This window comes from Xiphophorus couchianus, chromosome 18, assembly GCF_001444195.1.
Source record: "Xiphophorus couchianus chromosome 18, X_couchianus-1.0, whole genome shotgun sequence".
NCBI classification, from domain to species: Eukaryota; Metazoa; Chordata; class Actinopteri; order Cyprinodontiformes; family Poeciliidae; genus Xiphophorus; species Xiphophorus couchianus.
The window spans coordinates 3,530,441-3,544,111 of NC_040245.1; the positions used below are offsets into that span (position 1 = coordinate 3,530,441).

The 13,671-nt window shown below is 37.0% G+C and overlaps 2 protein-coding genes across 7 annotated transcripts in view; one reads left to right on the forward strand and one right to left on the reverse strand.

The window, feature by feature from the left end:
* Window positions 1-1,842: 1,842 nt before the first annotated feature.
* blvrb (biliverdin reductase B) lies at window positions 1,843-6,574 on the reverse strand. The gene is made up of 5 exons (XM_027999537.1): window positions 6,351-6,574; window positions 4,462-4,623; window positions 2,641-2,730; window positions 2,398-2,529; window positions 1,843-2,291 (listed from the first exon to the last, which is right to left on the reverse strand). Exons 1-5 carry the CDS (start codon window positions 6,433-6,435, stop codon window positions 2,137-2,139), a joined length of 624 nt encoding a protein of 207 aa, XP_027855338.1. The 5' UTR covers window positions 6,436-6,574; the 3' UTR covers window positions 1,843-2,136.
* Window positions 6,575-7,378: 804 nt separating this feature from the next.
* Window positions 7,379-13,671, forward strand: part of sptbn4b (spectrin, beta, non-erythrocytic 4b) — a 79,400-nt gene continuing 73,107 nt past the window's right edge. For 2 of the 6 annotated variants that reach the window (XR_003593187.1, XR_003593188.1), the window contains exon 1: window positions 7,379-7,833. The gene's annotated coding sequence lies outside the window, so the exon portion shown is untranslated. The remainder of the gene's footprint in view (window positions 7,834-13,671) is intronic. The other 4 variants (XM_027999388.1, XM_027999389.1, XM_027999390.1 and 1 more) reach the window with 2 other exon arrangements.

A 13,671-nucleotide genomic window follows, 5' to 3' on the forward strand; every position in this document is an offset into this window, starting at 1 on the left:
TGCAGCTGAATAGTTTTGCAAGATGTTAAAAAGTGTTTCTCACTCATATTTGTTTAGGACTCAAACATTAAATGCAAAATTAACAGTCTTTTTTTATGCATTAGTTTTCCAAAATTATTTATTTCATACATGTATCTATATTTATCCTGTGTCTTTATTGATATAAAGAAAATCTTCCTTCCCAGACTGACAGGCATCAACAGTTTCCTCCTGCTCACGTTTCCTGTTTGGGTGTTTTTGTCCGTCAGGCTCGGCTGGAATATCTGCGGGCCAGAACAGGAAAAGAGTCAATTTACCAAAATACAACTTCCGTTGGACTCTTTCAAAGTAAAGGCTTGTGCAAATCCGTTACAAAGTTAGAGATAAAAGCTGTTTTATTCAGATTGAGGAGACTAGTGGAAGGGGAGTTTTTCTTTCCTTTGCTGTATCACCAGGACTTTGTGTGTGTGTGTTTCTGTTGGGGAACACTTAGGTGCATTTAGTTGTATTTGTGTTTTTCTTTATTATTATTCCTCCCCCAAACAGTCTAACTTTATTTAATTGGGTTTTAACTATGTCTCTCAGCTGTAAGGTTTCCAGGGCCGGCATGAACTTTTACTTTTAATGTGGTCATTTTTGTATAATAAAATAAACTGACTATCTTTGTCCAAAGGAACTTGTGAATCCAATAAACTGTATTTAATTTGCAACAGTGCCTCTGATAATTTCACAAACTTATCTGTGTGATCTGGTAAAAAGAGGATTTAAGGTTCTCCACACATAACAGAAACTGTACCCAAGGTCACATTAACATTGTCAAGCTCAGAGACGTATTGGCACCGTTGTAAATAGAAAAAAGAGGAGTAAGTTTCCACCAAAAAAACCCTGACATTTTGAGATTCATCTCAAAAAAACTTTCCAAGAAAGAACTTGAAGATTTCTAACTTTGAAAAGTCAAACATGTGCTGCAAAAGAAGAGAAATTATGTGATTGATCTCAGAATTTGAGAAAAAAACCTTGGTAATTTTGGAGTTTCTGAAGTTGAATATGTGAAAATTAACAAGTCTTTCTAAAAAAAAATTTTTTTGGGTGGAAATGTGATAAATCTATAATATAAGAGTTTCACTTTCTAAGACGACTGACGTCTTAGACTGAAGCCATTTAAGGCTCCATAACTTTAAATCCAAATAAGTTGCTGGTGGAGAAACCCCATTCCCTACATGTGCGGGAGCTTTTGGTGTTGCCAGGTAACCGGACTGATGTGTAACTTTTTTAAAAGAATATACTTTTTTTTTTTAACATATTTTTTAAAACTGTTACCATGTTGTGACAGTTTATGAAACAGATAATCTGTGACAAGACCAATTTCCTCCACCTGAGCTACTAGTATCAGAAGAAATGCACCACTCCTGACCAAAAACAACCAATCAGAGTCAGGAGGTGGGCCTTTGTGCTGTCAATCAACTTCATGTACTTGCTGCTATATGTGCTACCAACTGGCCATTTTAGGAATGGCCACCATTGGTGGCTATGCTGACTAGCCTTAGCATTCACAACAAGATCTGCTGATAGGAAATAGATGTGAAGATAGCAGACAGGAAAGGGGGATGGGCAGCGCCACACAAGATTGTGCTTGACAGCGCCAAGACCCGCCTCTGATTGGTTGTTTCTAGTTAGCACTGGGAGAAGGCAGAGCAGCTAAAAAGAATTTCACAGATAATCTGTCTCATACAATACTGTTACAACAGAGTGATAGTTTCAACAAATATGTAAAAAAATATACTTTTTAATAAAAGTTACTGCAGCTTTAAGTGAGTGAGTGAAACTTCTCATTAGAGCTGTAGAAATTTACTCAGTCAATGATGCAAGACAGGAAAGGGACTTTATTATCAACAGCTGTAAAATGAATCCAGAGCAGGATAAAAGCATCATATGTTGTAAAGTTTGGTAACAAGATGAAATCTTGTGCTATGGCTGTTAAAGACAAGAAAACAAAAAGATCTGAAGCATGTTTTGCTTATTTACCAATAAAAGAGATGGAATTCATTTCAGAAATCAAAAACATCCCTTGATTTATGTGTTAATGTTGTCTTTTCTATTTAGCTTTTTAGTGTAAATAGTAAAAAATTGGAAGCATCTGCAGAGAGTTTTCTGGGATTATTTGTATTCTCCCCAGACTCCCACAGTCTTTCTGTCCCACTCCGATGTGGACAGACACTTGACAAAGAAATGTCCCAGATCGTGCTTGGAGATGGCTCGTCCTTTAAGCATGTTTTCTGTCGCCATGTAGCGCTCCGTCAGAGGAAGGTCGCCTGCAGAAAACCCAAACAAGTTACAACTTTTTATCAGCATACACAGAAATAAAATCCTATCATTTAAAGGAGGAAAGTTCCTGCTAAATACTTCTTTTCTACTGACTGGCAATGTGAGGAGGCATAACAGCCACGTAGTCGAGCCCGGACGTTTTCAGAACCGTGTACATCCGGTCATGATCCTCCGTCACTGGGACCAGACGAGGCGGGACTTTGGCGCGATCCCACAGGAGGAACGCTGAGTGGGAAATAAATGGGATGTTGTGATAAATATAAAAATTAAGATATCATGTTTTTCTTGTTAAATCCACCCACATTAGCTAATAAACGGCTTCTTTAAGCCTCTTACCTGACATGCAGCCGATGACTTTGCGGATTCCTCGTGCCTTCATGGCCTCCATGATGTTCTTGGTGCCTTCAGACATCATGGTGGTTGGGCCTAATTGGCAAAAATACCATCAGTTTGTTACTGCAATAATGAATATATGCAAATCTGATCTTAAATGTATAAAAACAACAGATTTTTTGCTGATTTTTTTTTTTCTTTTTCTTTTTGCACAAATTCAGTAAAGATGAACATCCTGTGACTCAACCAGCGTTACCTTTAGCAGACGTTTTTCTATACAAGGATAAATAAATGAGAGGCCCCAGGATGGAACCTTGGGGAACCCCGCTTGTGATTTTCATCTACTCTGTTGAAAAGTTACCTACTGGCACAAAGAAGTCCCTTTTCTTTAGATGGGATCCGAAATAGTCAGAGAGAGTCTGTGTTAGAATATTATCTTACATAAACCAAAAGGACAAAGGTGACCCATAGTGACTAACTTGCAGTATTATACCCTGAATACAGTTTCCTGGACATGCAAAAGTGTCATAAAATAAACTTGTTGCAGGAAAGAATTGCACAATGTGAAGAAAGAAAAATGCACACTAACCAGTTCATGGAGAAAAAAATTTTTTTCAGTAGGAAATGTTTCAGCTGAACAATCAAAAAAAGTTCATCATTTACATGAAAAACATTCTTTGAATTTTTCACCTAATTTTCTATCCTGTTTGCCTTTTAAAACATTTAGCAGCTTAACTCTTTTTTTAAATTTTTGTCCTACAAATTCTGCCAAAAACTTACATGACAATATATATTTTTTAAAAATTCAAATCAGTAAATAAAATGTAAGCAATCCAAACTGGTGCTTAATTATAATATTTTAAAAATATTTTATGAGAAATTATTTCTTATTATTTAATTAGATTTTAAAGTGCTGGTAAATTGTCTAAATAAGTTATTTAGGGTTCTAACTTTGTTCCTGTGTGAATTCTTACATTTTTCTGCAATTCTTTTAGTTCAGCATGACTTTGAATAAAACCGTCTCACGACCAGCCTCTTCGGTCAAATGGTTATTTTATGTCTTGGTACAATTTTAACTCTTTTGGTAATCTGACATTTTGCCTAGCAAAATGCATTATTCATAAACAAAGTGCTAAGATCATCCCAGATTTTAACATCTTTTAAAATCTGACTTCAACTATACTTACAATCTCTGAAATGTATTTAAACATTTCAGACTGACTGAAATATTAATGGAAAATATTTATCCCCTTGTTTACTTTTATTATTATTATTATTATTTATCAGTTATGCTTTTGTGTTTCCATTTCTAAATCTACTTCTGCTGTTGCCATAGGTTCTTGGTACAACTTCGTCACTTTGGGAATAAAAGCGCTGCGCTCTCTCCCTCCCCACCGCTTATCAAGCGTTGACATGGCGACTGGCGACTCTTGTGCATTGCTCGGTACCGTTACTAAGTTTTTCAAATGTGTGATTCATTCATCATGTGGATTATAAAAGTCTCCAATAACACATAAAAAAGTAGCTAGATTTATTGCTAGTTGTTGTATTTGAAAAAAAAAAAAGTCGCTTTAGGGGTTTGAAAAATCGCTAAGTGACAAAGTCGATACGTTTTCGCCAGTGACGCTCATCCCCACACGCCGCCATTCCTATTGGCTCCGCCCACTTTTCTGGAATTTTTCTAAATTTGCCGGGGGCGGGGCTTAGCTTTCAGAGCGGGGTTAGCTACACTTTAATCATGGAAGTCTGCAAACAAAGGTTACCCCATACCTGTCTTTCATTTATGGATACAAATATTTCAGATTTATTTTTGAGAAGCCTTACTGAGGTCACTCCTGGTTCCCAGGATGATGATGACTGCGTCCTGGCCTTCCAGAGTCTTCCTCACGTCGTCTTTATTCAGGACGTCACCCACCACCACTCTGGACGCCTTGTGGTCCGCCGGCAGCTTGGATGCGTCCCGCACCAGGACGGTCACGCTGTATCCTGGTGAAAAACAAAACAAACAGGAAACAATTAAAATCAGAAACGGTCAAAGTCTGGTATTTACAGATGCTGCCGATCCATTACCGAGTTTGAGCTCAGTAATGGAGCTCAAACTCCATTACCGAGGAGTTTGAGCTCCTCAGAGGTAATGGAGTTTGAGCTCCAGAGGATTTTGTTCTCAAAATCCTTTTGAGAACAAAAATGTCTCTAGGTGTGAATAGTATGGAGTGAAAACAGTGTCAAAAAGATTTGTGTGTGTGTAAAATGATTTGTGCGTGCGTAACAGGATTTGTGCGTGCGTAAAAAGATTTGTGCGTGCGTAACAGGATTTGTGCGTGCGCAAAAAGATTTGTGCGTGCGTAACAGGATTTGTGCGTGCGTAAAAAGATTTGTGCGTGCGTAAAAAGATTTGTGCGTGCGTAAAAAGATTTGTGCGTGCGTAAAAAGATTTGTGCGTGCGCAAAAAGATTTGTGCGTGCGTAACAGGATTTGTGCGTGCGTAACAGGATTTGTAAACCTTAAAAATTAAATACATGTTGAAAAAGTACACACAAATCACCTGGTACGCACACACAAAACTGCAGTTACACACAAATCCGGTTACGAGTGCACAACTATTTTTGAGACTCATTTTACGCCTCGGTGGAAGCTCGCATGCACAAATCCTGTTACGCACGCACAAATCTTTTTACGCACCCACAAATCCTGTTACGCACGCACAAATCATTTTACGCACACACAAATCTTTTTGACACTGTTTTCACTCCATAGAATAGCTTCACTTTATACAACTGTAACTTGTGTAACAAAAAATCGAAAAAGACGTTTAACTTTACCAGTAACGCCCCAAGAATCCCACCCTTTGTGTTCAGGCGAGATAGAGAACAGCTTTCTACTATCGCGTTATTATGACTCGGCAAAACGCCGACCTAACGGTTAACATGACTCAGCAGAATTCACGGTGAGCAGAAGGAAATGAAAATGCTGCTAAAATGACACTTTTCTCATCATATGACACACGTTTGCGATTTTACAACATCCTGTAAAATGCTTGTAGACCTTTGGACTCACATTTGTTGTAAGAATAAATAAATAAAAGGTTACATAATATACGTGCAACCTGATTGGTTGAGAAAGTAAAGTAGATCAAGCTAAAAAATATATATATTTTCAGTTCCAACAAGTCGAGTAAAAGTCTATTTCACATTTAATTCAAAATGCAAATCAGTTAAATATTATTATATTGTGAAAATGTTTAGCCTTGCCAAGCATTTCTATTTGAACTTTAGTTTTTTGTATTTATTCCTTTAAAGAAGCAAAATTCTTCATATTATTTTCAGTGAGACAAAAAAAAATACACGCACTATTAATGTGTTTACGTCAAAAATTGCATTAAATTTCGTTAAAAGTGAACTTTTTCATGGAATAATTTTTTTAACTGTATATCTTATTATTTTTGTACACATAAGAATGATTGTATCTGAATAGTAAAACTGGTTATTAAATTATGTTAAAATGAATATTTGAAGGAAAAATAAATAGGTTTTTATGAGATTTTTATGTATTCTTATTTAAAAAAAATAAAATAAATCCGTTCACAGACGCACGTTTCTGACGCACTTTTGAATGGAAAACATGAGATAAATAAACAAACTCCCGGCAGTCTGTTTAGTAAACGTCCACACGTCCCTCCGTCATTCCCGGTCGCTTCTCCCCGCAAAGCTCACCTGCAGCCACGGCTTGCGGCAGCGTCGCCAGCCCGGTCATTCCCGTGGCTCCAAATATCGCGACATTCTTTATGGACTCCGACATTATTTGAACTAGACGAGATTACGACACTGCCGCTATCTGACCGAAGAACAGCGAGGTTTAATGTTGAAAACATAAAGAAAGGCGTTTTATAAAGTCCTACAGAAACACTTCCGCCGCACAGACTCCGCCCTCCTGAAGATTTAAAGGAGCAGCGCAGATTTTCCCCGCTTCATTAACTTTTATTATACCATTACCATCATATTTAGTAGGAAACATTTTTCTACAATCTGAAAACTGACTGTCTTTTAAAGTTTGGAATCATCACTACAAAGGAAAAATTGTTCTGAGACCAAGCCGGCCCAAGGCATAAGAAAACAAGGCACTGAACCTCTAGTTTTATAAATGCCTGAGGTGTAGCTAAAACTATAGATCTAAAATGTTTAGATTTGTCTGTAAAATTTAAGATTTAGAGAATCTGGCAGGCTTACTTTTTTAACTTGTTCATTATTAATTTGTAAATGTTAGTTTAAAGATAATTATTTATATTGAAGATGTAGCTACAAACTTAATATTTAGCCAGAAAGCTACAGAATATGTTTAGGCTAAATCATATCTCCAAACAAAATATTAGGTTTTAAAGCCAAATTTCAAGCTCCAAACTAAATTCTTAGACTATGTAGCTTCAAACAATTTAGTTAAAAGCTAAATATTTAACTTGGCAACTAAATATTTAACTATTTATGTGTTGAAAACTAGAAGTCAAATTTTTACTTTTGAAACTCTGAAATTTCCAATTTATTTCTTGAAAATTTCTGAGATTAATTTCAAAATTTCTGATAATTTTTCTAGCAAGTTTTCACCTTCAAATTCAGAAAAATCCTTTTTTTCTAGAATATTTCTGAGATTAATCTCTAGAATTTCTCAAAATATTATAGCTAATTTTCCACTTTCTGAGTTTGTTTGTTTAATTGTGAACTTTTTTTGGCGGTCATTTTCTCAATTTTGTTTTCTATTTTTAAGACCCCTATACAAACTGACAATATGTGTGTAAAAAAGAAAGAAAGAGGATTTCGTGTGAAGTGCGCCCCCTGGTGGCTGCTGGTATAATTGTACTATTCTCTCTCTCTCTCTCTCTCTCCGCACTGATGCTGCTATTTCTCTCCAGCATTACCGGCGGAGAGGAGGAGGAGGAGGAAGAGGAGGACGGAGCGGCTGTGTCAGGTGGAAGCGCAGGACCTCTATGGAGGATATCATCATCGCTCTCCACCGACTGCACCTCCCGGCCGGCGTCTCCCGCTGCTGCGGCCGCATTGTCCCCGCGCCGCACGCTCCGTGCGTTTGTCCCGATGAAGCGTTTCCTGCGGTAGAGGGGAAGACCGAGCCTCCCCCCCGCATTCTTCCCCGCTCCGCTTATCGATCCGAACCCGAGCAAGCAGCAGTCCGAGGGCGAATCTAACGGTAAGGCCCCAACATTTCACGGCGTGGCTTTTTAAAAAAATATATATTTTAATTATTATTTTTACTGTGTCATTCCTTGCGTGTGAGGAAGGACTCGAGGTGCGGGGTGTTTTTTTTTTTTATTGCAGGGAAGCCGGCCTGCATTTGGGTGCAGGTTACCGCAGTGATCCGGTGGATTGGACGCGCTGTTTGACGTGTTCACACACATGTGTTACGTGATCCACGCGTGGAAATAATTCACACGCGTTGGCCGGCTGTTTTTGATCGTCTTATTTGTGAATAGAAACAGATTGAAGAGCAGAATGGCGGCGTAGTTCGTGGAGTTTTGTCGTGTTGCTGCATCTTTTTGGGCTTCTTTAAGGCCTTCAACTTGCTGTCGTTCTCAGTGCGTTTCTTTATATTAGTTTGGTATCAACTATTGGATATCGTCTTGCAGCGCGTTAACAGCGTGAGCGCATTTACAGAGGAAACAGTTAACAACAGGGGTGTCCAAGGTGTGGTGAAAGGACCATTTGCAACCCATGGACTGATTTTGTGTGGTTCATGAAACAAATTTTCACCAGGAGACTTTATATGTATTGAAAATTACTTAGTCAAATTCATTGTCATAGAGAAAATATTACAAAATGTTACAAAAATGCAAAGTGATTGTCTTTTAAACTGCCAATATTATATAAAATCAAAATTATTTTAGCATTTATCACAGTACACTGCAAATACACAAGTAACTTTCTGAGATTTATCTCAAAACTTCTGAAGAAACGCAACTTTCTTAGCACACTTGAAAAAGGATAAAACTAACTTACAAGTAACTTTTCAGGAAGAATATGAGCTTTCATTGGTATATTATTTCCCTTATAACCATCAATATTAAGGAAGCTAGCTGAAAAGCTACTTGTAAGTTATTTTTGGGTACCACTTTATTTGACGGGTTGTGAATATGACTGTCATGACACCGTCATAAACATGACACTACACCTGTCATGAACATGAGTAAGTCTTCATGAATATTTATGACTGTTGTCATAAAGTGTCATTCGGTAAATCATGACACTTTTAATACAAAGTTGACATTATTCAAAATGTCTTTGTTATGACAACTTGACATTAACCAAGAAATCATGATCTGACATAAATCTGTTATAAAAGTATTACTGATTAAACTTTAAAAATTATGCAGCTTTATGTTATTAAAGCTAAAGTTTAATCAGTAATACTTTTATAACAAATTTATGTCAGATCATGTTTTCTTGAATAATGTCAACTTTATATTAAGTGTCATGATTTACCGAATGACACTTTATGACAGTCTTATTCACAACCCGTCAAATAAAGTGTTACCTATTTTTGTCTTATTTCAACTTTAATAAGATATTTGCACTAGAAAATATATAAAATACTTGGTAAGATTTTGTGTTTTTGCAGTGTATAATTTTATTCCCTCATCAAAAGCAGACCTGGAGTGTTGCTTTGATTCTTTCATGAATGTTTGAGGAATCATTGAATTCTCATCAAACTTTCCCACAGCTCCTCTTTCCATCCCAGCTCCTCCAGACTAGCGGCAGCAGCAATTAGCAAAAACCTGGTGGAACTGTGAGTGATAACCTTTTAAACCAACCACTTCTCAGTCCAGGGCTCCTAAGAGCACAAGTTGTAAATAGCATAATGGGGAGCATTGTTGTGATGGTTGAAGTTTGTGATGGTGGAGTTTCTGAAAGAGCTGTAGCTTCTTAAAGAAACAGCAGCCCAATTTTAAGGCGCCAAATTGCAAAGTCATGTTTCATATATGAAGCTTTCTTATAGAAACTAAAAGTAGCATAGTTACCTGATTGTGATTGTTCAAATGGATATGTGAACGCCAAGTGGGACAGAGACCGCTCCAATATCAGGAAGTGGACAATGGTGCAAGGCATTCTGGGTAAAAACAACCAAAACAAAGATGCTAGCTTAGCACTAGTGGGAGAAATGACTCGTGGTCTTTAGCCAAAGACTAAAGAGAAATCCTACAACCGCTAAAACCAGACGCTACTCCATTTTTGTTTACATTTTGTGAAGAAGGAATTTGCGCTCAGGGTCTTCTTCAGAGGTTTTTGTGTAATTTTCTTCAGGGGTTCTTGGTGCAGAACCCCCACGGGCGAGGAGGGGAACAGCTTTGACACAGTTCAGTGTGAAAGTGAACTGCAGCAGCTGAAAATGTAATAAATGTTGCAACTTTGGTCACAGTCAAACAGAGTTCACTGAACTATCAGCTGGGAAAACACCCTTATTATTCTTTTAATTAATTTCTTAATCTTTGTAACATGCAGTAATTGTTTTGGACTATATTTTTTTTCTCAGATTTGTTTTTTAATTGAGCCAGAAGAAAACTGGAAGCATTTCTCTTAGCAAGGCAAAAGTTAATAAAACTGACTGAAAAGTGAATTTAGCACAAATTAGCTGGAACCTCAATCAGACATGAGATATTTTTTCTGAACATGGATTTAAAGGAAAACTGCATCTAATGTTCTCCATCAAACCTGAGGCTTTCACAGAACAGCTGACACTAAATTACACACTTTAGAAAATAAGATGACTTCTGAAGTTCTAATTTGTGCAAAGAAGGCTGAATATAAATGCATTCAGACTTTTTATATTTTTATTTGTAAAAGATGAATGATATCATGAATCAATTTTCTTCCACTCAACAATTTTTTGCCCTTGTTTTTGGTTGCGTCACATAAAATCACAACAATATGCCCTTAAAAAGTAAGTTCAAGCCGTATGAGACTTTTGCAAGGCACTGTCTATGATAATAGTTAAATAAAACACCAATATCTGATATGACTTTTTTATCACTGGTGGCACCGCTAACTTAAAAGTTAGTTGTGCTAACTCTAAGGTGCTACATGGTATTTAGCTATTTTTTGTGTTCCAGGTTTTCTCCAGTGGATAGTGGTTCTTTAGAGTCTGAAAGGCTTAAAGGTGACCTATTATTCTCCCTCAATAGGGTTAGGATAGTTCTATGGGCTAACCAAAATATGCTATTTACATTTTTTCCACAAAATCATTATTGGTTAATAAGATTTCAGTCTTTCTCAGCTCTGCCTACATTGAGATCCTTTTGAGAGCTGATTTAGGTCCTTCTGTCCCTTTAAATCAAAATAAGCTGCCATTGTACAGCGCAAACCAGCTGACCAAACGTGCTGCAGCTCATTTTGGGGTTGCTAGGTAACGGGGTAGAGTTCCGCTGGGGTTGCTAGATAATGGGCAGTGTCTGCTGATTTGTGACGTTGCATTTTGGAGCTTTTTCAAATGGCTCATTTTCCAGACGCCAAAAAACTTTAACTTATTTTTTAAAATCGTTTATGTTTTTTTTAAGTGCTTGGACTGTTTTCAGAAGCAGGTGAAACCCAAAAGGAAGCATAAAAACTTGCAAACAATTTTCATTCTACATTTCCCTATGAAATTACACCAGTTCATGTCAATGACTTTTTTTCTGACCTGTTGTTAAATTTATTTAGTTTGGGCCAAGATGCGTTGCTTTTTGACACTTTTCAGCCTACTTCATGTTGCCAGACAGGTTCTGTTTAATAATTTCCTGATTTTACAAATGTAGCTCCAAAAATATTTAGTCAGTCGTCTTTAAAATGAAAATCTCTGAATGTTGTTTGATTCTATAGGAATCGCTGCGATGTTTGCGACTGATTGGATTAAACTTTTCTGTCTTGCCGGGTCAGAACTGGGCGTGTCCTGCTGCTCTGGTTTACAGATGTTTGGGGTTTTTCTACTCTGCTGAGGTGAAGTGAGAGAAAGTGACTCAGTGCAGCGTCTAAAATGCGTCCTAAGTGACGTCAAAGTAAAAGGATCTGGTGCTTGTTTGTGAAGCAGAGAATCAGACAGAAAGCCGCAGCTGTTTTAGAAAGATGATGGAGGATTGTTTGGGTCCGGATCAGGAAAAGGATTTTAAATTATTATTCTCATCCACACCACTGTGTCAATATTTCTTCTTGTATTGATGTAAGCCACAAAGAGCTGGTTTTTAACCCACTTCAGTCTTTGATCCTGCAGCTAAATTTGACCTATATGGTTATTTGCACCAAAAATGATGAGAGCTCAAACTAAATAGACCCTAGAAACTCAAGATGGATGGAAAAGAAACAATCCTAAGATTTTATCATGATTTATAACTGGAGGGACAAAAAACTAACAAATAAACTGACTCACAAAAGTATTCATACCTACTGAAACTTTGCACATCTTGTGTTTCAACTTAAAAATGGGCGATACAGTTAAATGATTTGGTTGATGAGTTTAAATGAAATTGGTTTATTTTTGCAAAGCTGTATTGGAAACACTTTTTTCACATCACAAGAATCACATGATCAACGACAGAACTGGCAGAAACCACAAAGAAGAAGAAGACAGGAAGTAGTTGGAGGATGCTGGTGGAGCCTTTTTTTCCCACCAAAATATTAGTGGAATATTGACAAATCTTTCCAACATTTGTACTGAAAACGCTGCTCGGATGTCCCCGAGTTTGATCCTGGAGTTCTTTTGAGATTGGTGAACATGTTTTACTTAAATGTTCTGAACTGAATGAATGCTTATTAAACTGAACTGTATGAATGCCTACTGATGGAAACAATGGTGGCACGTTTGTGTCTGGTTCCTGTTAGACCTTACAGACATAAATCAGCTGAGTGACTGATTAAAACTGCCAGCTGTCGTTCTTTCTTCACTCTGTTCATCCTGGCGAAATGCTCCTCTCTTTTTCTTCCCTTTCTCATAATTCTCATTACTTAAACTCCCTTTTTTGTGTTAGTTTATTTCTTTTAATCTCTATTCTTCTCTCCCTGTTTTTGTCCCACCCTCCCTCCAAGTATTTTCTGTCTCGGCTGATTAGGTCTGCATCTCTCCTTCCTCTTGTCCTGCAGCGTATCTCTAAATTTAACCTCTAAATAAAAACTGATGGTCAAATCCGTCAGCCTTATTCTGAGCAATTCCAGGATCTCGGTGCTGTAGAAAGTCCGTCTTACATCTGAACAGTTCATCATTAAGCAGGAGATGCATTTACATCAGCATCTGATGTACAGAACAATGCAGAAGTATTTATACCTCTTTAAAGTATTTCAGTGTGATATTTTTGTTGTGGTAAACCAACATAAGTGCAGGGAATTATGTTAATTTTGACATAATTTTTTATTTTACTTCAGTTATAGACCAAGTTTGTTAACTTTAAAAATATTTAGTACACTTAGGTTCTCCTAAATAAATGTTTTCACAATTACTTTGCACCTTTTTTATGACATTTAGATTTTATTTCATCTATAATAATTAATTAAGAATAATTTATTAAAATATATAATTTATTTTGCTGTCTGTAAACTTTTAGCTGAATAAAGTTTGACATCTGTGTTGAAGTTTATGCACGTTTGTATTCATGCTCTTATTTTGAAGTCGGTTTACACAGCAGTTCTGTTTCCCCTCCATACGTTCGCACTTTTTTTAGTGTTAGCAGAACTAGAGCTCTAGGGCGAATGCAGCTAATGTTTTAGCTGGCAGTGCTGACTACTGGTTTTTGTTCACCTGAAAGTAGCCAAAGGTGCAGCAAAACCAGATTTGTGTTCGATGCTTTAAGAAACGTGAAGATTCTTCACTTGAAAAACCACCATTGCTTATTCTCTTCACACTTGAAATATTTCTAGCCGCCATTGTTACCAACATGGTAAAAACGGGTTCTCAGATCTTCTAAGCGTGTTTTCACACCTGATAGTCTGGTAGACTTAGTTTGATTTGGGACCCAAGTTGCAATATTTGTTACATTTTCAGCTGCTGTGGTTCTTTTTCACACTGAACTGA